Here is a 27,758-nt window from a genome sequence, read left to right as displayed (position 1 = left end):
CCATTGTAATCCATAAGTCGTACTTTGGAAATTTATATTCATTAAATAAAAGATAAAAAAAAGTAAAATTAAACAAAAGGCAATATGCCTCATCTGAACTGATACATTATAGACATAAAATATACACCCAATTTTTAAAATATTTATTTATTTTGAAAGGCAGAGTTACAGAGATACAGAGGGAAAAAAAACAGAGAGAGAAAGAGATCTTTGATCCACTGGTTCACTCCTCAAATGGCAGCAACTGCCGGGACTGAGCCAGGCTGAACCCAGGAGCCTGGAACTCCATCAGGGTCTCCCACATGAGTGCAGGGGCCCAAGCACTTGGGCTATCTTCCAGTGCTTTCCTAGGTGCATTAGCAAGGAGCTGGATTAGAAGTGGAGCAGCCAGGACTTGAACCAGTACACGTATGAGATGCTGGCATTGCAGGCAGCAGCTTAACCAGCTATACCACAGTGGCAGCCCCACCCACCCAATTTTAAAGAATCACTCTTTTTAAAATAATATAAAAGACCTCATTTACTAATATTTATATGATTTCATGTTGAGATGATAGCTGCATTGGGCTAAATAAAATATATTACTAAAATTAAATTCACCTATTTAACTTTTTTTTTTAAGATTTATTTATTTATTTATTTGAAAGGCAGAGAAAAAGAGGCAGAGAGAGAGAGGTCTTCCATCCACTGGTTCCCTCCCCAGTTGGCCACAGTGGCCAGAGCTGAGCCAATCCGAAACAAGGAGCCAGGAGCTTTTTCTGGGTCTCTCACACAGGTGGGTGCTGGGCCCAAGGACTTGGGCCATTTTCTACTGCTTTCCAAGGCCATAGCAGAGAGCTGGATCAGAAGTGGAGCAGCCAGCACTCGACCAAGTACCCATATAGGATGCCAGCATTGCAGGCAGCAGCTTTACCCACTATGCCACAGCACCGACCCCCTCTTTTAGCTTTTTAAAAACATTGCTATAGTACTAGAAAATGTTAAATTACATTCGTACAGCAGGCATTGGCTTGGGGTTAGGATGCCACCTGGCCCATGTCCCACATAGGAGTGCCTGCTTCAAGTCCCAGCTCTGCTTCTGATCCCATCTTCCTATGAATGTGCACCTGGGAGGTGGCAGGTGATGGCTCAAGTGCTTGGGTCCCTGTCACCCACAGAGGAGATCCAGATTAAGTTCTGTGGTCCTGGTTTCAGTCTGGCCCAGCCCTGGCTGTTGCAGGCCCTTGAGGACTGAGCCAGTAGATGGAAAGTCTCTCTCTGTCATTTCCCCATCCCTGACTTTCTCTCTCTGCCTTGCAATTAAAAATAAATAAATTACATTGGTGGCAAGTATAAGAGGAAGCAGTCAGTGAACATTTCTGATGGCTGTTAGGGTGGGGAATCATGGCTTTATAAAGACTCAGAAGGCCTTCATGTCTCAAGGAAACTGTTTTCAGCTGAGTCTGTATACACCCAAGACTTGCTGAAAATCATTAAGTAGGTAGAAGCTTAGTGGCCCAGAGAACTACCAAGTTTATTTCCTAAGACAGAACTAGGATTGAGAATATTTTGCTGTAGAGCCTGGAATAACTTAGGAGGCAGCTGGAAGGAGTCTCCAAATTCAGGGAAATGGAACGTTACTTTCACGAACCGGAAAAAGGCAATGCTGGCCCAGACATTCTTGATGACTAGCTCACACGTCTCTTTTTGCTCTTGCCATATCATTTTATCTATGCCAGATGCAAAACGTTTCCAGTGAAGAGAGGCACATTTTTTAAAAGCCCAGGCTTGCCCTGCATAATCCATTAACTTTAGAAGGCAGGAGGGAAATTTTAGTGCAGCATAAATCATCATCTATGAAAGCAACACCTGGGCAGTGCACTTCCATGTCCATTATGGCCGCTTGTCAAGGTTTTGCTGAAGCTTGAAAAAAAGTGGATAGGTCTCTCGAACTGTCTACCCTCTACACACTTTAAATAAACATATATTATAAAAATAAACTTTTAAAAGGTGGGTAAGGAACAGGCTTGTGGTACAATGGGTTAAGCTGCTACTTGGAGCACCCACATCCCATATTGCAATGCCTGGAATCCAATCCCATCCCATATTCCAATACAGCTTCCTGCTTACGGGCATCCTGTGAGGAAGTAGTAGATGATGGCTCAAGTACTTGGGCCCCTGCACCCACATGGGAGACCAGAATGGATTTCCTGGCTCCTGGCTCCAGCCTGGTCCAACTTTAGCTATGGCAGATATTTGGGGAGTGAACCTACAGATGGAAGATCTCTCTCTACTCCCTCCACCCCTTCCAAATAAAATGAAAATAAATAAACATTTTAAAAAGAAATAAAGGGCAGGGAGTACTTATTGGGACCATGAGTAATGTGTTCATCCCTATTCCCCAACAGGGGCTGTACCATAGTCCCTCTATTCACTTTTCTTACCTCTTCCTTCAGTGCCTATCAACAGTTGAACCCCTGTCCTGGCCATAGACCAAAGTAGTGCCCACAAAGTAGCCCCAGGTATGGTGTCATAAGGCAGGATGTATCTTTTCTTAACACTGTTGCAAATCAATCACATATAAAAACATACATGCTGATTGAACATATGATACTTCACAAAATAATAGTACTAAATATTGCAACTATTCCTTACATTGAGTCCAGAATAATTCACAAGAAAGCAAACATAGCATGTAACAAAGTAAAAATGTACTTGGGGCCAGTGCTGTGGCTGTGGCATAGTGGGTAAAGCTGCCACCTGCAGTGCCAGCATCCCATATGGGCACCGGTTCGAGTCCCAGCTGCTCCACTTCTGATCCAGCTCTCTGCTATGGCCTGAGAAAGCAGTAGAAGATGGCCCAAGTCCCTGGGCCCCTGCACCCTCTTGGGAGATCCGGAGGAAGCTTCTGGCTCCTGGCTTCGGATCAGCATAGCTCAGGCTGTTGCCGCCAACTGGGGAGTAAACCAGCAGATGGAAGACATCTGTGTGTGTGTGTGTGTCTCTCTCTCTCTCTCTCTCTCTCTCTCTCTGCCTCTCCTCTCTTGTGTAACTCTGACTTTCAAATATATAAATAAATCTTTAAAAAAAAAAAAAAAACAAAGTAAAAAGGTACTGCAAAATTTTATACAATGGTCATATACACACCTCACAGGGGTGTCAATGTACTGAAATACACATGGCCAGCAACAAAACACACAATTCTGTTACCACAGATTTGACCTACACTAAAAAGTTCACAACACTGAATGCTAAATAATGATATTATTTTTCTTGTTTTCTTAAATATTAGAAGACATTTGGGGGGGATAATTTGGCAATCCCATATCTCTATAAAGAGTTTTCCAAAGAAGTCTAAACTGATACCTTCTTTTTCTTCTTTTGTTTTTTAAGATTTATTTTATTTATTTGAAAGACAGAGTTACAGAGAGAGGTAGAGACAGAGAGAGAGGTCTTCCATCCACTGGATCACTCCCCAGATGGCTGCAATGGCCAGAGCTGTGCCAATTTGAAGCCAGGAGCCAGGAGCTTCTTCTGGGTCTCCCGAGACATGGGTGCAGGGGCCCAAGGACTTGGGCCATCTTCTACTGCTTTCCCAGGCCACAGCAGAGAGCTGTATTAGAAGAGGAGCAACAGGGACTAGAACCGGCATCAATATGGGATGCTGGCGCTTCAGGCCAGGGCTTCAAACCTGCTGCACTATAGTGCTGTCCCCTTCTTTTTCTTCTTAATACATATTTCCTTTTTTAAAAAAATTTATTTATTGTGACCAGCACTGTGGCATAGTGGATTAAGCCTCTATCTGCAGTGCCAGCATCCAATATGGGCAATGGTTTGAGTCCTAGTTGCTCCACTTCCAATCCAGCTCCCTGTTAATGTGCCTGGGAAAGCTGTGGAAGATGTTCCAAGTGCATGGGCCCCTGCACCCATGTGGGAGACCCAGAAGCAGCTCCTGTCTCCTGGCTATGGATCAGCCCATCTCTGGCCACTGTGGCCATTTGGGGAATGAACCAGCAGATGAAAGACCTTTTTCTCTGTCTCTCCCTTTCTCTGTAACTCTACCTCTCTAAATAAATAAATAAATCTTTTTTAAAAAATCTGTAAGAACATTCCTCCTTTCACTGAGTTTTGAGCTCTTTTCCTGTATCTTTACATGGATCTGTCCTAACTCCTTCCAGAAAACCAAAGGACAAGGTAAATCCCTCTTCCTGCGGCAGCCTCTTCATGCCCTTCGGAGCTCTAATGCAGCCAGTTGTACAAAACAGAGTCTAGAAGTTGACGGAACTGTGTGTGTGCTCTGTGTGCTGAGCATTTTAGGAGCTATTTTATCTCCCCCAAAGATAAAGACCTCCCCTCAGACCATATTTAAACACAGGTGTAAGTGTGCTTTATGGAAAAGATTCACCTTATTCATGTAAAGGAAATAGCTCTCCCCCAATGTTGGTGGGCTTGTTAATTAATTAATCTTCCTTTTATTTGAAAAGCACGAAGACAGAGAGATCCCCAAATGTCTGCAACAGCCAGGACTGAGCCAGGTAGAAGGCACAGGAGTCTGGAGCTCAATCTGGGTCTCCCACTTGGGTGACAACTGGAGCCAGCCCCTACTGCCTGTATTAACAGGAAGCTGGACCAGAAGTGGAGTGGCTAGCCAGGACTCAAACCAGGTCCTCCTATGGGGGATAAGAGTGTCCCAAGCAAACGGCAACTTACCTGCTGTGCCTAGTGCTCACCCCAGTAATGCTTTTGTTCAAGAGTAGGGTGGTTTACTGAGCTATGATAGATACAAAGAAGCAACCACTCTTACATGTTCATAGAGTTTCTTCTTAAAGGCTACCCTTTGTGCTGCCCGTTCACACATGATCTGCAGAGCGCGCTCCGCCACACCCACTGTTCTCATACAGTGGTGGATTCTGCCAGGTCCCAGCCGGCCTTGGGAAATCTCAAATCCCCTGCCTTCACCTGGGAGAAAGAAAGGGGAACGTGAACATGGCCCGGGGTATTCCCTATTTTCAGAAATCCTGGGGGAAATGATGCACTGCCTTCAATAAGAACAACATCGTGCTGAGGGGAAAGTCTGTGCTACTATAAGGCTCACTATGCATTGACGGGAATTCTGATACCTATTGTTTTAAAACCATCATCAAGAAAAATTTCATTCAGATTATAGAACTGGCTTTGGAGTACTTACTATGCAGCAGCTACTTTATTGGAGCTGCAGCAGTTACAGAGGTGGCTACGACACGGTCCCTGCATTAGTTTAGTATCCAGAGAGGGGGACAGGATTAGAGCTATGAAGAGGGACAAAGAAAGGCAGAGGGGAGGGGCTCTCTGTCCCAGGCTGTAGAGTCAGGGGCCCATTGAGTGGGTGCAGCAAGAAACATCCCTGAAAGGGGGCAGAGATGTTCTTTGAAGGTTGGGTTGGATTTCAATAAGCAAAAGGATGGAGACACTCCAAGTACATGACAGTCAAAGTTATTTATGATTCTAACTTGTATATGAGGACAAGACTTGACTTCATGAAGCACTGAGGTTGTCTTAAAACAAGTAGAGGACTACATATCATGTTTTAGAAAAAGCATCTTGCTTTGAGTTGTAAACTCTGCTTAGCCACGTTTCAGTCGATGTGACATACATGAACACATCTACCAGTTAAATAATTATTCCCTGGAAGAAAATTCTACAGTATGCAAAAGCTTTCCTTGATAAAGGAGAAAATAGCTCAAAGTAGACTCATAGATTTTCCAGATTTTAACCTGAAAGTGTTAATATACAACACTGCAGAAGGACTTTACCAAATTTATCTCACCTAGGATTAAGTTGGAGGCTGGAACTCGCACTTGATTGAAATGGATCTCAAAATGTCCTCCATGTAAGTTATCTATAAAGTAGACAAGAAAATTTTGAAGAACAAAATGAATTGACCAAAAACAGCATCACACATAATCAACCTGCTGAAGTATAATTACTCAAAGAAGGTAGGATTTCAAAGACCCAATTGTCATGGGCATTCCCAGAGAGAAGTCAGCCCCTAAGAGAGAGCTACTGATAACATTACATATTTTAGAAGCCATTTGATTCAGAGGCTCCAATTCATTCCCTGAAATCATACAGCTATGAAAAAGAAAGACTAGTCTCCACTGCTCCAACAAGACTATTTTACTATTGTTTTATAATTGCCTCTTCTTTACATTTTTGTATATGGGGTTCCATAGAAAGTTTTTCTTGGGAAAAGAAAAGTTTGCTTAGAAAAATAAAAGAATTCCAAAGAATCTTGCTTGGGGAGGAAAAAAAGAATCAGTGCTTCAAAAATTAATGGTGCGCAACATAATTCAAGCTTCCTCTCTTATGCCTGTGGAAAGCAATGTCTGAAGATGATAGGGCCTGCTCTAGGGGATGGTGCAGGCTCTTCCTGGGAGTTGGCACTGAGACTGGACCTTCAGGTGTGATTACTCCCAATCCACACTTGTCTCATTGTGCCTCTGCCTCCCAAAAATGCTGGTATTTCTGTCCCTGAGACCGGGAACAGTCTCCCATGGAGAGGAGAGGAGGTGGACAGTCAGCATTGCTGTTCCTTGAATACAATCTGCCCTTTCCCAAAGTGACAGCACAGGGCAGAAGGCTGTACTGCTGCTTATTTGCTCCATTCTGAATCCCATATTAAGCATATTAAGACAGTTGTCAGGACCACAGGAATTTCTACAAATACATTTCATGCACTCAAATGACATCTTGTCCCTCCAACAGTCTGCCTGCTTGCTAATGCAAAACCTGTTTATTGAGCCTTACCCATGTAGCCAAAAACTGTCAAAGGCCTTATGATTTGTACGCCAGGTGTGTCCATAGGAACGAGAATCATGCTGTGTTGTCTGTGCCTAGTCAAAAAAAAGCAGCATTAGGAAAGATTTGCTAGGACCAAAAATACACACGTTAAGAAGACTCAAAATTTTTTTGTTGTTGTTGTTCTTGTTAGCAATCACATTAGCAAAGGTGACTGCCATGGGAATGCATAACAGACATGCACCTGGCATGGTCTGCAGTGGGCTGTGATCTGCGATCAGTGATTTAGAAAGAGGTTAATGCTGCTCTCATTGCTCCACAATGGTAAATGGGAACTGATAAGCAGGGTGAAATGTTCCAAGACCATTGCCTATAAGCCAAACACCTGTTCCCTTGGGTATTGCAGAGTGCTGAAAAATCTTACATTTCATAATCAGACCCAAAGCTACCTGATGACTCAGCAACACTTGCTAACGGTGACAACACCACATAGAGAGCAAACAGAAGCACACACGCCCCAGAACATTTTCCAAATGTATCTTTTGGCAAAATACTCGTGAAACACAACATGGGACATTTAATCTCATGCTATTTTTTCTATTTTTGTGATTAATGATGCCAAACATTATATATCAAGTAAACTAAGTGGATAAAGATTGACTTTAATTCCTACATAGCTTTCTCAGTCAGAATCATTTTATCACCTGGATACAGAAGCAGATTTAGTTCTTCCCAGAACAATTGCAATTTTGCACTTGGGGTTCCCAGCTCCTAAAACAAGGGGGGAAATGAGCAGAATACATTAAAAAAGGAAATTTCTAGTTTGACATTTCACCCTGAAGCTTTTAATCCTTTCAAATTTAATGCTAGCAAAAACAACCAAAAAAAAAAAAAAAACAGGATGGAAAACTCTAAATTAAAATGTATTAAAATAATATGTAATATACATAACATGTTTATGTATATCCCTACATGTCACCCAAGAAAAGTGCTCAGGCAAGGATCCAAGAAGGGACTCCCTCAGTGACCTTCCCCAGAAGTCAAGCAGCATGAAAAGGTCGCAGTCCTTACTGGGAAATGACAGCCCTCCCACTGCCCACTGCAGACAGCAGCACGCTCAGAAGGCTCTGGGATGATGTTAGAGTTGATAGAACTGCCTTTCTTATGGGAGAATCCGACAGGAGTTTTACATGTTGGATGTAAGATTTTATTTGGCCACAAGTAAGAGGCTCTGATCCCATGTTTAGTAAGACAAAGTTCTCCTTCAGGGAGTGAAAAATGATCAGCATTTTAAAATGTAAAGTTTCTCTCATTTTAATGTAAAATGTGTTCACATTTCAGGAGTCTATGGGATTCTTCCTGAGGCCTTTTTGCAAAACAGTGCATATCATGTTGGCCAGGGATCTGAAGTACCTGGTCACTCAGGAAAGCTGCCATTTTAAAATGTATTAAAATAATATGTAATACCTTGCTTGCCAAATTAAAATAATATGTAATACCTTGCTTGCCAATTGCAAGGGCACAGATAACTGGATCACACTAAGTTAGACACATCCATACAAAGTCTCAAGTACATATGTATATATGTGTGTGTGTGTGTGTGTGTTTGTATATGATTTATTTATTTGAAAGGCAGAGTAAAAAAGATCATTCATCCACTGGTTCACTCTCCCAAATGCCAATCAAAGTTAGGGCTGAGCTAGGCTGAAGTCAGGAGCCAGGAACCCCATCCTGGTCTCCCACCTGGGTGCAGGGGCCCAAGCACTTGGGCCATTATCTGCTGACTTCCCACGTGCATTAGCAGGAAGCTGGACTGGAAGCAGAGTAGCCAGACCCTCCAATAAAGAATGTGGGTGCCCCACACAGGGGCTTAATCTGCTACACCACAACACCTGCCCTTCACATTCTTTTTTTTTTTTTTAACTTCTTCTAGGAAAAAAAAAAAAAAAGGTTTCAAGTGATTTGAAATCACGTAAAGAGAGACTGAAATAACACCAACGTTCAATGAAAAGTGTTAGGGTTTATGTCAAACAGTTGAATAATGTCATAAAATCTCATGGGTGAAAAGAATAAACCCCATGGAACATAACAAAGGAAGCTACATGGATATGGTCAATAAAATCCAGACAGTGGGAAATGTACAGGCCAACTAATCCAACTTCTTCAGTTAAGTTACAATAAAATAAAAAAGGGGAGATGGAGGGGGAGCATACATGTTAAAAGAGACTTAAAAAGCAGCCGGCGCCGCGGCTCACTAAGCTAATCCTCCGCCTTGCGGCGCCGGCACACCGGGTTCTGGTCCCGGTCGGGGCGCCGGATTCTGTCCTGGTTGCCCCTCTTCTAATCCAGCTCTCTGCTGTAGCCCGGGAGTGCAGTGGAGGATGGCCCAAGTGCTTGGGCTCTGCACCCCATGGGAAATCAGGAGAAGCACCTGGCTCCTGCCTTCGGATCATCGCGGTGCAACGGCCGCAGCACGCAGGCTGCAGCGGCCATTGGAGGGTGAACCAATGGCAAAAAGGAAGACCTTTCTCTCTGTCTCTCTCTCTCATTGTCCACTTTGCCTGTCAAAAAAATAAATAAAATAAAAAAACAATTATTATATCTTATTGGAGCCTACTTCAGTCAAACAAAATATAAATGAAACCACTAGAAATGTGAATGCTTACTGGATATGTCATAATAGTACGAAAATAGTTCAGTATTTTTACTGAGATCCATACTAAAATATCTTCATAGATGTCTGGGATTTATTTCAAAACAATACAGGGAGAAGAGGAAATAGGAGTAAGTATGACACAAGACTGGCCATGAACTCAAAACTGTGGAGTCTCAAAAGTATTCAGAGAGAATTCCTGGGAGACCTCAATGAGCAGCCAGGATATGAAGGAGAAATGTGGATGCCCTATATAAATGCCTGGGAACAGCTCCCATGACGGCAGAGCCTGGTGGGAAGTGCCACTGGGCCTCCATGGTTGGAGAAGGGGTTGGAAAGATGACACAGTGAAAAAAGTACCAAGAGAAAGATGGCCAGGCAAGACACAGAGACAAGGCTAGCAGAGAAAAGGGAGAGAGGAGAAAGTACAACATCAAAGAGGCAAAAGTTGAGGAGAAGTAGTATACTTTACCTTTTAATTTTTTTCTCCATTTACTTGAAAGGCAGAGACAAAGAAATAAATGAAATACAATGCAAACAAGAGCTCTTGGAGAGCCTTCAGTCTATCTCATGAGATACCGAGTAAACAGAGAAAACCTTACAACAGAAATAACCTAGAATTTCCTACAGTTCAGAATGGAATCTGAGCTGGTAACTTTTATAAAACCAACTTGGAGAGAATCAGAACGGCAGAAATACATGTTTATCTCCCCTTGCTCCTGAGATCGCGCTGAAGTAAAAATACGAAATGGCAATGAAGGCATAACTCTAACAGATGGCACTCACAGAGGCAAGTGTTGGACACTTAGAAGGGAAAATGTACAGTGTGTTATAAGGGGACCCTCAGGGGAGCAGTCTGAAAGCTGACCCTAAAGTGAATCCTGCTCCACCAGGAGTTTTCCTACAGAATTCCTACTCAGCAAAGAAACATAGCCAGAAACTGTTCTATGTCAATAACAGAAAACCTGCACCTACTTTTCCTTTTCTCTTAAATTGAATGGAAAGCCAAAGAGACTGGCCAAAATAAGCTGGAAAACTAATCACTATGGAATAAAACAAAGCTAGAGATAAGGGGTCATTTGGCACAGTGGTTGAGATGCTGTTTGGGATTCCTGCATTCCTTATCAAAGTGCCTGGGTTCAAGTCTGGGCTCCAATTCTGGGAGGCAGCAGGTAATGACTCAAATATCTGGGTTCCTGCCACCCATGTGGAAGACCCGGATTGAGTTCTGGGCTCCTGGCTTCAGCATGGCCCACCCCTGGCTATTGCAGGCATATGAGGAGTAGGCCAGTGAATGGAAGATCTCTCTATGTGTCCCTCTGCCTTTCAAATTAAATGAAAATAAAATTATAACAAAAATAAGATACAGAACCTAAAAGCAAGCAACTAACAAGAAACTGAGCTAAACCAAATAACAAAACAAAAATAATAGGACCTCATATTGAGAGGTCCTAATGTATTGCATCAAAGTAGAAGAGGGATCTCTGAAACAGAAACAATCCAGACAAGAACATCACAACTTTCAGAGATGAACACACAATTTCTGAAGCACTAAAATTGACAAGCATATGAGCTTCCGGCTAGAAGAGACAGCCAGAGACTGAAAATAGGAAAGCAAAAGTAAGAGACACTTGGAGACAAAACATGAAGTCCAACATCAAAGTAAAGGGAGACAGAAAAAGAGCGAACATAAAACATAAAAGAAGTTAGCAAATAAACATGTAGAAGAAAGTTTTCTAAAACAAAACAAAAACAGATTGAGTCACTGATGCCAAGAAGTGTCCATTCTGTGACATTTCAAGACGTCACTGATGAACAGAAAATCCTAAAAGGTTTCAGAGATAATAAAACAAGCCACCTGAAAGGAATGAGGGTCAGAGTGGCTCAGACTCTTCTCAGCCACAGGGATGCTAGCTGAAAATGAAGAACTCTAACTAGACTTCTAGACTCATTCAAACTAGCACTTTTTTGAAGGCAACATAAATTCTTATTGAAACATGACAACAGATCCTATAAAATTTAGCTGTTCTGTACTTTCTCCCCAAGAAGTTAAGAACATAGACAAGCAAAATAAGGAAGTAACTGAAGAGAAAGGAAGCCCAGGAGGGAAATTTATGGAAATGCCTGGATAATTGCATAAACCATGCCTACAAGGTAACCAGTCCAGACTGCAAAAGACAGACTAAAGACTCCAAGAGAGGGTTTTCCAGACAAGGGGAAAGCCACTGCAATTAAAAGTGCAAAGCAGGCCTGCGCCGTGGCTCACTAGGCTAATCCTCCGCCTTGCGGCGCCGGCACACCAGGTTCTAGTCCCGGTCGGGGCGCCGGATTCTATCCCAGTTGCCCCTCTTCCAGGCCAGCTCTCTGCTGTGGCCAGGGAGTACACTGGAGGATGGCCCAAGTACTTGGGCTCTGCACCCCATGGGAGACCAGGATAAGCACCTGGTTCCTGCCATCGGATCAGCAGAGTGCGCCGGCCACGGCGGCCATTGGAGGGTGAACCAATGGCAAAAGGAAGACCTTTCTCTCTGTCTCTCTCACTGTCCACTCTGCCTGTCAAAAAAAAAAAAAAAGTGCAAAGCATAGGCACAGGTGTGGAGGGGAAGAAGATCTTATAAAATCAACACACGACACCATCAAAACTCCAGGGGGAAAGCTGTTAAATGTACAAGTGAACTGTGACCAAATGAAAAACAAACTATAATGTAATATGAATTTAAGTAATACATAGAGCATCAGAAAAACTATTCCAATTGACCTTGATACTAGGAATACTCCTTAGAATGGCTCAGGAAATTATATATATATATACACAAAATTTTATGTATGTATATATAAATGTATATATATACATATATAAGTATATGTATACATGTATACATACATGATACAAATATACATATATGTATAATACAGATATACATATATGAATATATAAATATGTATATATAAATGTATAGATACATTTTATATATGTATAACAGTTCTAGGACACAAAATCTAACACATTACTCATACCAGTACTGAACAGCATGTACATACTCTTGTAACATCAGTTTTATGTGTTGGTTATCAACATTTAGGCATCCTGTCATCAGCAATTCATGGTTTCAAGAGAGAATATAAACATTAGTCATCTTGATGGTGTGAAGTCAAGGTTGTCCTTGATACGAGGTATGGGTGATCCTGTACCTAGTGGGAGGTTGAGAGGACATGGCACACATGTGTCCCGGGAAGGACCCCACAACCTGACTGCTGGCAGGCACTTTTCCCCACCCCACTCCCTGTTAAAGGTCCCTGAAATTGCCAATCAGGTAAACGGCTCCCGGATGTGACCCAGGCCCATTAGGACCACCTGGAAACTAACCTAGCTATGTGATCTTCAAGCTAATTGGAAAGGCATATTGGCGCCAGTGTCGGTTCTGTCCTATAGTATTGGTGTTGCCTTTAAAAGTATAAGTGGCTGCCCTTTAAAAGTATAGGTGGCTGTGAATAAAGACAGACACATCCTTGGAAACTTGTCTCCAGTGCTTCTTGTGAGAAGGACACTGTCCCCCTGCTCTCCTCAACAGTGCAGCCTTGCAGGACAAGCCGTAATGAGGACGGAAGAAATGAGAGGTAGGGAAAGAGATAAGAGAACTCATGCCCTTTATAGGCAAAACGTGGGGGCTGTGCTATAGCGTAGTGGGTTGAGCCTCTGCCTGCAGCGCCAGCATCCCGTATGGGCACCAGTTCGTGTCCCAGCTGTTCCTCTTCCGATCCAGCTCTCTGCTGTGGCCTGGGAAAGCAGTCGAAGATGGTGCTTGGACCCCTGCATCCACGTGGGAGACCTGGAAGAAGCTCCTGGCTCCTGGCTTTGGATCAGCCCAGCTCTGGCCATTGAAGCCATTTGGGGAGTGAACCAGTGAATGGAAGACCTTTCTGTCTCTAGCTCTCTCTGTCTGTAGCTCTGCCTCTCAAATAAATAAATAAAATCTTTAAAAAATTAAGTGAAACTTGAAGAGATTCTGTTAAATGAGGATACAGAAAGAGAAATGTAAAGATAATTTAAAGTTTAAAAATTCCAACAATGTGAAACTGCCTAAACATTGGGAAAGGGCAGAAAGTTATAATACAAGTGGACTAGACTGTCAGTATCCAAATCAGAGAGTCAGTGACAGTGTCAAAAATGAATAAATGGAGAAATAATGTTATCTAAAATTGTAATAGAAACCAGAAGATGAAAAACAGAAACTTAAAAAAAAAAGTATTCTCTGGGGTATGGAAGGAGAAATAGTATGTCCTAGTTATCTTCTCATTTGTTATTTCTAATTGGAAAGTAACTTTAAAAACTATTAAAGAAAAATCTAGCTTACCACTGTGTAAACAAATCTGCAGATTTGAGGGAGCTACAGTGTGATTAACTTTCCTTTGTAAGCACTTTTCAATCTGAACAATCAACCTGCAGTGGAGGAGTCATCTCCTGCATATCCTGGCCATTTCCCCACTTCGATGTGCCAACACCTAACTCCAGAAACACTGCTGATAAAACTGCTGATAAAACATGGAAATTAATTAGAAAAAATTAAATCAGATTTTGTCCAGGAAAGGGAGGAAGGCATTGCGTGAAGGATGTGCAGCTCTGTTCAACCCCAGGTGGGTGTAGAAATGAGGCACCTCACACTGCATTGGTCTGAGATCACAAGACTGCTTTCCCCATAGTCAAAGCCACCAGAATTGTGAGAACATGCAATCATGCATACATACTTATGATTTTATGTATGACTAGAGACAAAAAGAGAGGATTTAACTAACTTAACCAAGAAATTTTAAAAAGCAGCAAAACCTTAAATTGGCCAACAGATGTCACACTAATCAAACAAAAAAATGGTCTCTCCCACTTTTTTCCTTAATGCATGACTTACCGTCTTTATTATCTATGAGACAGAGAAAGGAACAATTTCTCTAGCTTGCTGGGCATTTGCAACATAACCTCTTTACCTAATCTAACTGCCTCAAACATTAAAATAGGAAATGATTACATTGAAAAGGAGCAAATTTGTATATTTGAAAAGCAGAGCGACATACATATACAACTGAACCATTAGCTGAGTCACTCCCCAAATACCCAAAGTAGCCAGAACTCCACCCAGGTCTCCTACAGGGGTGACAGGGGCCTAAGTACTTGAGGCATCCTCTGCTGCCTTCCTGAGAGCTAGATCAGAAGCAAAGTGGCAGGCACTCCAATAGGGGGTGCCAGCATCCTAAGCAGCAGCTCATCACACTGCACCACAATGTCAGCCTCAGAATCCTTTTTATTAGAAGATAAATGCAAGAAATTTCATAAATACAAGAAGGAAAAATGTAATTTTGTTCCAGTACAACATTTCCCATGCCTCAAAACGTCTGCACTGCCATTAGAAAACACAGGCCCTTAATTCAGTGGAAACACATTTATTTTATCTCAACCAATAATAAATGGCAGTTTTCGATTTCTAGAATTTGTTCTTCATTTCAATGTCAATGTCTTCCTCTCCTTTTCTTCTAGAATTCCAATCACACATATTGTATACCTTTTGATTGATGAGTCCTTAACACTCTGTCCATTCATTTCCTTCCACCTTTGCTTCAAAGTGGATTCTTTCTATTGGCCTATCTTCAAGTTGGACGTTTTCCTGTCATTTTCATTATGTTACTAAACCTATTCTGTTCATTTTTCAGATATTTTAAAGTTATAGTATTTTCTGTGCAACCCTATGTTTAATATTTTCTCTTTTGATATTTCCTTTTTATTTTTCTTAATCTCACTGAGCAAATTTATAATTGCTGTCGTAAGTCCTCCCCTGATACATTCCAACAGCTGAGTGGTTTGGGGTTGGCCTTTCCCTTTGAAAAAGGGCCATGTTTTCCTCATTCTTTATTTGTTGGGTAATTCCAGGTTCTGTCCATATTCTGGACACTGTGATTCTTTTAGAATCTCTGGATTCTGTCAAGTTCCTCCAAAGAACGTTAATGTCTTGTCTAACTTAGGCACAGTCTGCCTCAAGTTAGGTGGGTGGGAGATTAAATTTCAACTTGGTGCTCGCTGGTAGCTTCCAGCTGCTTTGGATCTGCCCTCTGCATGGCTGGGGTTCAGGAGTCAGCTGGAGCTGCCCTTTCCAGCTTTGTTCTTTCTAGGAATAACAACCATGCCCCTGCCTCACCCCTGCTGCCACCCCAGCGCCACCACCTTCCAGCAGGCTCTGTGCTCTGGCTCCTCAGGGCTGGAACAAGAGTTTTCCAGAGAAGCTCTGCTTCCCCAGCCCACACAATGTGCTGAAGCTAAAGCACATAGATGGAAAACTCACCTGGTGCCTAGATCTTCTTCTAAATTTTGACAACCCTGCAAAATCACTTTGCCTTTGTTCACCCCCCAGAGAATTCAGGTAGTTATTTTTAGTTGTGATCTGTAGGAAAGTTGGTCTTATGTGCTAACTCCATCAGACTGAAGGTGCAATTACCTGGGTTTTCTCTTTTAAACTTTGTCAAAACTGGGTCTTCTCTCACCCAGTGTGCGCAAGTTTCATATACTGGAATACATGTGTATATTTGTATTCTTGAAAAACAGATTTAAAATATGTGTCAGTTGAAATTTGATAAATGCAATGCTCATCTCAAAATATGATCATAGAAGCGGAATTAGAAATTGTAGATGTTCTAAAATTTAAAAAAACCTATACAAGCTTGAAATTCCAATCACCAGTTGTTTTGTACTGTTACACATGTAAAATAAAACTAAGTTAAAAGCAATTGCCTTAGAACCATTGTTTGTAATTTGATTTCTTCCAAGTTTAATGGAGTCTATTTTTAATAAATTCTAAAAGGACCATTCTCATTTGCACTAATGAGAAAAGTTTCCCCATTCACATATTTCAAAGTTGTAAAATCTCAGCTAGCATACTCCTTGTGATGCATCCACTTTACTATTTATTGAAAAAAATTCCTAATGGTTTGCATTTACTAGATTGTGTTCTTCTGATTTTTAAAAATGTTTACTTCCTGGGCCAAAACTGTGGCATAGTAGGCTAAGCCTCCACCTGCAGCGCCAGCATTCATATAGGTGCCAGTTCATGTCCTGGCTTCTCCTCTTCTGATACAGCTCTCTGCTAGTGTGCCTGGGAAAGCAGCAGAGGATGGTCCAAGTCCGTGGTCCCCTGCACCCATGTGGGAGATCTGGATGAAGCCCCTGGCTCCTAGCTTCAGATCAGCCCAACTCTGCTGTAGCAGAGGCCTATGTCTTTTAATTAAACTTGTTTCTGAGATGATTAAAGTTGTAGAGGCCTTCCCAAGGCTAGAAGAAAAACGGAGGCATCTGTCCTGGGAATGAAACGTGGTTGCTATCTGCTTGCCTGTGAATGAATCAACTGTAGTCCCTGTCTGCTTATATGTAACCATTGCAGGATCTGCTTGTTAGTACAGAGCAATGATGTTAACCCTTGACAGGCAGCTTACAAAAACAAACAAACAAACAAAAGCCTTTAGTAACTATATTCACATGCACAGTATTGTATCAATCCTGTGGCCACCATGTAATATTAGAATTTCCAATCACATGTATGCAGGTAACTATATAAGGGAGACAAAGAGGCTAAAGCCTTATAAGGGAAAACCCTTCTTCATTCAGGTCTCAGAATTTTGGATCAGAAATTTCACCTGGGCCTTATGCCAGCCTAATAAAAGACTACTTCCTGTTAAGAGGCCTTGATGTCATGTCTGGGTGCATGAATCCTGCTACACTGGCCGTTGCTACAATGCTACAATTTGGGGAGTGAACCAGTAAATGGAAGATCTCTCTCTCTCTCTCTCTCTCTCTCTCTTTCTCTCTCTCACACATACACACACACACACACACTTTCTCTCTCTCTCTCTCTCTCTCTCTGTAATTATGGCTCTCAAATAAATAAAATATTTTTTAAAAGTTTACTTTTATTTATTTGAAAGGCAGAGACACAGAAAGAGAAAGAGAAAGTTTTCCATGTGTCAAATTACTCCCCAGACACCAGCTATGGCTGCGGCTGCACCAGGCCAAAGCCAGGGGCCCAGAACTCTACTGGGTCTCCCACATGGGCAGTATCACCTGCTGCCTTCCAGGGTGCACACTGGCAGGAAGCTGGATTAACAGCGGACATGAGATTTTAACCCAGGCACTCAGATACAGGATGCAGGCATCCCAGGCAGTGGCTTAACCCACTGTGCCACAACACTTTAGCCCCTTTTCTGATTTTTATGGGAGTTAACAGATAATGTCTGTGACTGCTGGAATTCATATACTGAAATCCTAACTCCTAAGGTGATGCTATTTGGAGGTGGAGCCTTTGGCAGATAATTCTGTCCCAAAAGAGGTGATTAGGTAAATAGAATGGGGGTAGAGAATGATGGAACTCAGTTGCTCTTTCTACCACAAGGACACAACCTTCATGAATGAGCAAGTGAGCCCTCACCAGACTCCGAATCTGTTGGACCCTTAATCTTTAACTTGCCAGCCTCCAAACTGTGAGAAATAAATTTCTGTTGTCTACTCCAATCATCCATCCTTTTATGGTATTGAGTTATAGCAATCAAAATAAATTAAAATAAAAATCAATTCTACTTATCTGAGGACCAACACGAAGAATAGTAGGATGATTCAATGGCAGATGATAATAAAAGCTGGGCGTCTCTAATTCCAAAACCCCAAATCCAGCGTGCTCCAAAGTCCAAAGTGTTTGTGCATCATGTCGGTATTTCTGATTTCAGATGTGTGGACCAATAATGACTATTCAAATATCTCAAATTCTGAAATCTGAAATACTTTCTCTCTCAAGCACTTTGGATAAGGGATATTCAACCTGTACTTACATTTCATTGTGAGTCTTAGCTAGGATTACTTATCTGAAAATACTCAGCTGGGGTAATAATTTTTTAACCTTGATTGGCCCTGACTGTACAATAATATGCACTCATGTTGTGATTCTTAGTTAGAAATTACAGAGGAAGTTACAGAGTGGCTCACTTTTAATTTTCTAATTGTATATCTTTCTGCTCGGGGCTGGCTTTGAGGTTTTAGTTACAGGAAGTCTCATGCAGTGTCCAGTGGCTTATGGACTAAAGGGAAGAAGCTACTTGCCCTATACAATGCCTTGTCTCCTTAAGTGGGCATACTTCAGAAATTGTGGTTCATTTTCATTAGAGATATTTTCTTTCTATATTTTTCATCCTGGCAATCAAGAACTTCTTGGGGAGATGGGTGTTTGGCCTAACAGTTGAGACACTAAGATGCCCACTTCCCACATCAGAATGGCTGTATTTGAGTACTAGCTCCAGTTCTTGATCCCATCTTCCTGGTAATGGAGATCCTAGTGGTGGCCCAAATACTTGGGTCCCTGCCACCCATGTGGGGAGCAACTGGGAGCAACTCGGACTAGACTAAGTTACTGGAATTAAGACTTATTCTATGCATCTGCTCTCCCACAATATGGCGCTGGGAAAGGAGGAAACAGCTTCTACACAGCTGCCTCCAGTTCAACCAATAAACAGCAGGACCTGCTCCTGATTGGAGGAGAGCAGCGTACTCGGCGTGTGGGTAGCAGAGTTGGGATTGGTGGAAGAGGACTATAAAGGAGGAGAGAGACAACATGCACCAGGAACATCTATCTGAAGGAACACCTGAGCAGCCCCTGAGAGAGCCAGACGGTGGTGTGCCGCTCCCCTGCAGAAGTGGGGAAAGTGGCAGGGGGCCAGCCCCTCCACGGAGGTGGAGGGACGGTAGCCAACCCGGGAAGAACCAGCAGCAAACCCGGGAAGGGCCGAGCAGACAAAAGAACAACGCAGGGTCCTGTGTCGTTCCTCCACGAAGAGGGGGAACGACATAATGGTGCCGTGACTTGGATAGGAAACCTAGGCAGGGTTTAGTGTCGTTCCTCCATGAAGAGGGGGAGCGACACACCCACATTGGAGATGGGGATACTTGGATTGAGTTCTCAATTTTAGACCAGCTCTGGCCATTGTGACCATTTGGAAAGTGAACTAGCAGGCAACAGATCTATCTGTATCTGCTTCTTTCTCTTTCTCCTCTCTCCCTTAAATCAAACAGAGGATTTTCTATAATTCTTTTGAATGTGGGTCCAAAACTTGATTTTTCTAATTGCAGATTATATCATTTTTCCTCTAATATTACCCGATATCATTTCTTGCATCATTATTTCTATAATAAAATGTTCTTATGACATTCTTATATAAATGCTCAATAGATTTTAGATATCAGGTTAAGTTTGAAAAAACTGAAGAAACAAAATAACTCTGAAGAACAATTCAGATTCTGAAAAATGAAATGTCCAACTTGGCCCTCTTTCTGTGATCATTAGGTAGAGGAAGTAAAGGTGAGAGCATAATTTACAAAAATTGAAATACTATGGCTCAAACTTGATGATTCAGAAAAATGAGGAAAAACCCCTCACAAATACATCATCCCTTAGCTACCAGCAGAATTTGGCAGGTGCAGCAGCAGCAGCAAATATCCTTCTTTTCAATGATTTTGCTCTTTTAGAGCATCTGGTTAACAAGATATCAGATGTCACAGATGCAATCTATCAGAGGAAACATGAATAGAAAGAGAAGGTTCCTACCTGATCGCTGGGACTGAGGCCTTCATGAAGGAAAACAGATGGCACACATCAATCACTGGGTGTGTTTTAAGCACTACTATGTGATTCCCCAAAACTGGGGTAAATATACTTACCCTCTTAAGCACTTAACATTTCTTTATAGAGAAAATATCCAAAATTCCATCTTCTAGTTGTTTTTTTAATGGTGAGAGAAATAACTTTTTTTTCATCCACATTTTGCAGTATTTCAAGACTATTCAAGCGCCAGGATTAAGTCAAGCTAAAAATCTTATCTCTGTGATATATGCTGATGACTTAATTCCAGGCTCCTACAACCACATGGTTATCAAGCAAGATCATTTCTGGAAAAAGGCAAGATGTCAAGTAGAAAAACAAAAATATGGGTGGGTATGGATGTATTAGGCAACAACTAAGAAAGTGACATAAATGATTATATAATAGGAGGCAGTTTTGTGCTTCTATCAATGCTAGATTTCTGAGGTGACATATTTAAACTTCTTTTGGCTTTAGCTTTAATATCAACAATCCTGGGCCAGGCACCGTGGGGCAATTGTAAAACCACTGCTTGTGGGGCTACACTGTAGTGTTGCAAGTAAAGCAGCTGCCCATCTCATATGGGTGCCAGTTCAAGTCCTAGATGCTCCTCTTCTAATCCAGCTCTATGCTATGGCCTGGGAAAGCAGTAGAAGATGGTCCAAGTGCTTGGATCCCTGGACCTGAATGGGAGACCAAGAGGTAGCTCCTGACCCCTGGCTTTGGATCAGCCCAGCTCTGGCCATTGCAGCCATTTGGGGAGTGAACCAGAGGATAGAAGACCTCTCTTTCTGTCTCTCCCTCTCTCTGTCTATAATTCTACCTCTTAAATAAATAAATCTTAAAAAACAAAAAACCCTGCTTGGGATGCCCATATCCCATATCAGAGTGCCAGTTCAAGTCGTAGCTACTCTACTTCCAATGCAGCTTCTTGCCAATGTGCTTGGGAAGGTAGTGGAAGATAGCCAAAGTACTTGGACTCCTGATACTCATGAAGGAGGCCCAAATGGAGCCTAGGTTTCCTGGATCTGGCCTGGCCCAGCCCTGGCTGTTGTGGGCATCTGGAAAGTGAGCCAGCAAGTAGAAGATACCTCCCTGCCCTTCCCTTTCCTTCCCTTCCCTTCCCCTCCCCTCCCAAACCCTCTTCTCCCCTCCCCTTCCTCCCCCTTCCCTCCCTTCCTCTTCCCTTCCCTTCCCTTCTCTTCTCTTTGTGTGCATCTGTCTGTCTCTCCCTCTGTCAGTCTGCTTTTCAAATAAATAAATCTGGAAAATATTACCAATTCAAAGTGGAAAATAACATTCTGAGTTAAGCACCATTTTACAATAAAATTCTTATGTGTGAAAAATTGTTGATCATACAATCCCACAGTTAAGGAAAAACAACTCATGTGTTCTCTTGGAGCATGTGTTATCTTTGGTAAGGGAAATACACTCTGAAAGTTTATAAAGTTTATAAAGTGGTGGTTTATAACTGGGTTGTCATTAGAAAACTCACACATTGCAAAATAAGGAAAAATTGGTGGAAAATAGTTCAACATTTATGAAAAATGCATATAATACTTACATCCTGAGAATATAAAGAACATCTGAAAATCCAGAGTAAAGACAGGCAAAGAATACAATTGCAAAAAGAGGAGATGAGAATAAAGAGATTTATAAAGTGTTTAACTTTACCACAAACCAAATAAATGCAAAATAAGACTACAATGGAGTGCCATTTCACGTATTATTAGCTGACCAAGATAATATTCAACAGCAGCTTATTGCACAGTATTTTGCATTTGGTGTGCAAGGGCAGTTAGGGGTACTACATCTGTTACAAGTCATTTAGAAAGTGAAATGGTAGTAAAACAACATATTCTATTGCCAGGGTCTTAGAGACATAGGTACTTCCATCTATGATTTGTGGGAGAACAGAGTGACAGCATCCCAACAGAGCATGGGCTGGCAACAACCTTCACAATTACAGATGCCTTTAGTCTTTGACGTATCAATCTGGCTTCTAAACTTATCCTACAGATGTAGATGTTTCTGAATGGAATGACAGTGCTCAAGATTATCCTTCACAGAAGTATTGTTTGTATTTGCAAAGATGTGAATGCACACCCATGTCCACCAAGAGAAGACTGTTGAAATATACCGTGTATGTCCACATAATGGAACTCTTCTACAAATAATAAGGAGGCTGAGTGTCTGATCATCAGTTAAGACACTGTTTAAGATATCTGCATCCCATATGGGAGTACCTGGGTTCATTACCTTGTTTTGGCTTCTAACTCCAGCTGAGAGGCAGTAGTTATGGTCCAAGTAGTTGGGTTTATGGCACCCATGTAGGAGGCCTGGATTGAGTTCTTGGCTCCCAGCTCTGCCCCAGGCTGGTGCCAGGCATTGAGGACATTTGGGGAATGAACCAGTTTTCTCTGCCTTTCAAATAAAGTTTAAAGTAAATAAATAAAAAGAGTAAGGAAGCTTTGTTTGCACCAAAATGGAAAAGCAAATCTCTAGGATTATTATTCAGTATGAGTAGTAAAAACACTGTCTTTTGTGTAAGAACAAAAAGGATATTCTTGAACACACCTCAGTGAGATTAGATTAAGTTTGGGTTCCCACATCTAAAGAAAAACTGTATACACAAACACACACATACACATATAATATATATGCCCACACACAAAGGTGCTCTTTGTAACATTATTTGAAATAACAAAACACTGGAAATGATCTAAAAATCCTATAATAGGAAAATACACCAAATTATAATAATTCATAATGCATGACAAAATATTATTTACCTACTGAAAATGCCATTTATAGTGAATTTGTAATAACTCAAACATCTTACTTATGCAAAGACGTGAAGTTAACAAAGTCATGTATAGTAAGATTTCAGTATATGATATGGACATTCAAAAGAAATCATAAGGTTATCCAAATAATGCCCAAGCATATCTCAATATCAATGATATTTTCAGTGATCACATGTAGTTGAGAGTTTATAGTGAGACTGCTTCCTGAACATCCAACAGGAAGGATGAGGAATGGGTGTGGGGAGAGAGATTCCTTGGGAATAAGGGGCATTGCTCTATTAATGAGGCAGGAGACCACTGATGGTGGGCAGAATAGAAGCACAAGGACTGAGTTCTTAGGGATATGAGAAGTAGAAGAGAGTTAGAGAAAATAAGGCATTCAAGATGCTGGCGAGGATGTGGGGAAAAAGGGACACTAACCCACTGTTGGTGGGAATGCAAACTGGTTAAGCCACTATGGAAATCAGTCTGGAGATTCCTCAGAAACCTGAATATAACCCTACCGTTCGACCCAGCCATCCCACTCCTTGGAATTTACCCAAAGGAGTTTAAATTGATAAAGAAAAAAGCGGTCTGCACCCTAATGTTTATTGCAGCACAATTCACAATAGCCAAGACCTGGAACCAACCTAAATGCCCATCAATGGTAGACTGGATAAAGAAATTATGGGATATGTATTCTTTAGAATACTATACCACAGTAAGAAACAACGAAATCCAGTCATTTGCAACAAAATGGAGGAATCTGGAACACATCATGCTGAGTGAAGTAAGCCAGTCCCAAAGGGACAAATACCATATGTTCTCCCTGATCGGTGACAACTGACTGAACACCAAAAAGGAAACCTCCTGAAGTGAAATGGACACTATGAGAAATGGTGACTTGATCAGCATAGCCCTGACTGCTAATGGACAACTTAATACATTATCCCTCATAGTATTTTTTTTTTGTCTGTTCTACTTAATATGACTGGTTTAATTCTGTAATTATCACACAGTTATTCTTAAGTGTTGAAAATTAACTGAAATGTGATCCCTGTTAAACATAAAAGTGGGAATAAGAGAGGGAAGAGATGTATAATTTGGGGCATGCTCGGGCTGACTTGCCCCAATTGGTAGAGTTGGAAACATACTAGGGGATTCCAATTCAATCCCATCAAGGTGGCATGTGCCAATGCCATCTCACTATTCCAAGTGATCAATTTCAGTTCACAATTGATCATAATGAAAGGACTAAGAGTCAAAGGGAGCACATAAACAAGTCTAGTATCTGCTAACACTAACCGATAGAATAAATAAAGGGGAGAGTGATCCAACATGGGAAGTGAGATACTCAGCAGACTCATAGAATGGCAGATGTCCTAAATAGCACTCTGGCCTCAGAATCAGCCCTAAAGGCACTCGGATCTGGCTGAAAAGCCCATGAGAGTATTTCAGGCATGGAAAGCCAAGACACTCTGGCAAAAAGATCTCTGTGAGTGAGATCCCAGTGGAAAGAACAGGTCTTCAAAGAGGGAGGTGCCTTTCTCTGAAGGGAGGAGAGAACCTCCACTTTGACTATGACCTTGTCTAAACAAGATAAGAGTCGGAGAACTCAAGGGGCTTCCATAGCCTTGGAAACTCATGACTGGTGCATAGGGAGATTACTGATGCCATAAACAGGAGTGTCAATTTGTAAAGTCAACAACAGGAGTCACTGTGCACTTACTCCTCATGTAGGATCTCTGTCCTTAATGTGCTGTACACTGAGGCTTAATGCTATAACGAGTACTCAAACAGTATATTTCACTTTGTGTTTCTATGGGGGTGCAAACTGTTGAAATCTTTACTTAATGTACACTAAACTGATCTTCTGTTAAAAAAAAAAAAAAAAAGAAAAGAAACTATCAATTCCCAACTTGACTCTCACTGGGATTAAACATGACAATAGGTCTGATCTGATTTCATCATCATTTAAAAAAAAATCATCTATTATTTTTCACTTTATGTTTCTGTGTGGGAACAAACTGTTGAAATCCTTACTTAAGGTATACTAAGCTGATCTTCTGTATACTAAGATAATCGAAAATGAATCTTGATGTGAATGGAAGGGGAGAGGGAGTGGGAAAGGGGAGGGTGGTGGGTGGGAGGGACGGTATGGGGGGGAAAGCCATTGTAACCCATGAGACGTACTTTGGAAATTTATATTCATTAAATAAAAGATAAAAAAAAATCATAAAAGAAAAAAAAAAAAAAAAAAAAAAAAAAAAAAAAGAAATATCAAGTTAGTGCTCTGAAAAGCTGCCTGCAGTGAGTGAAGCTTCTTTGTCCCCTACAAGCTACAGGACTGCCTTTCATATTTTTTCAAATCTCTCCCAATACACCAAATCTCCTACTTCCACCTGGAGAAGAAGAAAATCCAGGAGAAGGCCAGCTGGTGTGCTGCTTTGGCCATGATTCCACACAGGTGGGACTCATATGATACCAGACGCAGCAGCTCAATCCCCAGGTCCTTTTTGCCCCAAGGGCTGGGAATGTATTTGAGTAAGCAAAAATGATAATGCAAATCCAAAAGATGGAAATTAGAGCCAATTTAGAAGAAGGAAATCCTATGTACAAGAAAGGATGTGGTTGGTAGTAGGGTCAACAAAGGAAAGGGATACTCTCAAATATTCACAAGGCAGTAACCAGATTCCAGAAGAGATGGCAGCATGGGATAATACAGATGTTCAAGAGACAGCTTAACAAAATGAGAATAGCTGAAGAATGGAGATCTCAATTCAAGTTCTGGCTCCACTGCTACACTTAAGCATCTGTGGAAGATAAGTTACTTAAGCACCAAGTGATTGACTCATGTATTTAATTACTATTTGCTAAGCTGGACCCATGAGTAAGGCACCAAGCTGTATGTTGAGAATATAATGGGGTACATAATAGCCATGAAAGATAGAAAAAAAGTTTTTAAGATGTTGAAAGGCACCGGCGCCGCGGCTCACTAGGCTAATCCTCCGCCTTGCGGCGCCGGCACACCAGGTTCTTGTCCCGGTCGGGGTGCCAGATTCTGTCCCGGTTGCCCCTCTTCCAGGCCAGCTCTCTGCTGTGGCCCAGGAGTGCAGTGGAGGATGGCTCAGTGCTTGGGCCCTGCACCCCATGGGAGACCAGGAGAAGCACCTGGCTCCTGCCTTCGGATCAGCGTGGTGTGCTGGCCGCGGCAGCCATTGGAGGGTGAATCAATGGCAAAGGAAGCCCTTTCTCTCTCTCTCTCTCTCTCTCTCTCTCTATCCACTCTGCCTGTCAAAAAAAAAAAAAAAAAAAAACAGATGTTGAAAGGCAAAGCAACAGAGTGAGAGAGAAAAAAAAGAGAGAAAGAGATCCATATGTGGTTCACTCCCCAAATGGTCAGAACAGCCCAAGCTGAAGCCAGGAGTCTGGAACTCCATTCAGGTTGTCCACATGGGTCGCAGGGGCCCAAATATTTGGGCCATCTTCTGCTACTTCTCCAAGTGCTTTAGCAGGGAACTGGATTGGAAGTGGAGCAGCCAGGACTCAAACCAGCACTCTGATACAAGATGCTGGCATCACAAGTGGTGGTTTAATTCACTAAACCACAATGTCAGCTCCAACAGAGAGAAAATTTTAGGAAGCACTAACAATGGAGCGAGCTGTACTCTAGAAGCTAAGAATAGGCATGTCTTATCTAATCTAGAATGGTTATCGAAGGCTTCCTGGATTGATTAATGTTAAAGTCAGGCCTGAATCTGAATCCTAAGGAGGAGTTAGGGCTCCAATGTGGAGTGGGGGAATATTCCAGACAGGAATAACAGAACACGCAAAGGCCCACAAGCCAGTACTGTGTATTCTACAGGCAGATCAAATAGAAGATGTGATTGGCCATCATGGAGGCTGCATAGACCAATCATGCAGAGCATTAAAGGTAAGCCAAATGGAATAGTCATAGAAGAATAGTAGGATCTTCCTTAATAATTCAAAATAATTCTTGAGCACCTCTGATAAACCAGGCACTATTCTAAGCCCTTGGGAGACATCAGTGAGCACAGCAGACAAATGATGATGTTTCTATTCTAATATGGGGTTGGGGATAATAGACAGTGACATAAAAGTGATAAGCTACATTAGGACAAAAATGCTATGGAGGAGGTGGATTAGGAGTACAGCTGGGTGCGGAGTATTTTGAGCAGTTAGGGATTGCCCCAGGAGTAAGTGGAAATTGAGCAAAGTTTTGAAAAGATAAGAGAGTAAGCCTTGCAAGTGTGGAAAGCACATCCCAGGCAAATAGGAAAGCTGGCACAAAGGGTGTGAAGCAAAGAGACAGATGCAGTGGAGAAGGGGTGAGAGATAAGGCCCAGAGGCAACCATTTAGTGGAGGATCTTCGATCATGCCCTTTGGCTGGGATTCCCAGATAACTGAAAAGAAGGGAAGGGGCAAACCAAAGAGTCCAGCCAGGGCTGGCATAGCATTCAGAGCAGTGGTCAGAGAGACGCCTCCTGGGGAAGAGCTGTGCTGGGGTCTGCTCAGGATGCCAATGAGGCTGTTCACCGAGCACTTGCACAACTGTGTTTCCATAGCCTGAAGTTGGCCACAATGGGGGTGTTCACACCACAGAAAATGCAAATGGTGCAAATCTAAGTGCTTTTTCTCTTGGTAAACTAGCATAGCCATACACAGCTACGTGGCAGAGTGGCAGGCTGGTGGGCATGGTGGCGCAGCAGCTTAAGCCACCACTTGTGACACCCACATCCCATTTTAGAATGTGGGCTCAAGTCTCAGCTGCTCCACTTCCAATCCAGCTCCCTGCTGACACGCTTGAGAAGCAACAGATGATGGCCCAGGTGCCTGAATCCCTGCCACCCATGTGGGAGACCTGGATGGAGTTCCTGGCTCCCAAC

General features: G+C 42.1%; 1 protein-coding gene across 2 annotated transcripts in view; it reads right to left on the bottom strand.

Moving 5' to 3' along the window:
• Positions 1-27,758, bottom strand: part of ACAD11 (acyl-CoA dehydrogenase family member 11) — a 98,996-nt gene that overhangs the window by 12,968 nt on the left and 58,270 nt on the right. For both annotated transcript variants that reach the window (XM_070072812.1, XM_002716554.5), the window contains exons 14-17: positions 7,461-7,527; positions 6,766-6,851; positions 5,786-5,857; positions 4,784-4,938 (exon numbers count right to left, since the gene is read on the bottom strand). In XM_070072812.1, coding sequence (XP_069928913.1) covers positions 4,784-4,938; positions 5,786-5,857; positions 6,766-6,851; positions 7,461-7,527 — 380 coding nt within the window. The remainder of the gene's footprint in view (positions 1-4,783; positions 4,939-5,785; positions 5,858-6,765; positions 6,852-7,460; positions 7,528-27,758) is intronic.

Source organism: Oryctolagus cuniculus, chromosome 4 (genome assembly GCF_964237555.1).
Source record: "Oryctolagus cuniculus chromosome 4, mOryCun1.1, whole genome shotgun sequence".
Lineage (NCBI taxonomy): Eukaryota > Metazoa > Chordata > Mammalia > Lagomorpha > Leporidae > Oryctolagus > Oryctolagus cuniculus.
The sequence above is the reverse complement of the archived record's forward strand: the minus strand, read 5'-3'. Positions and strand labels throughout refer to the sequence as shown.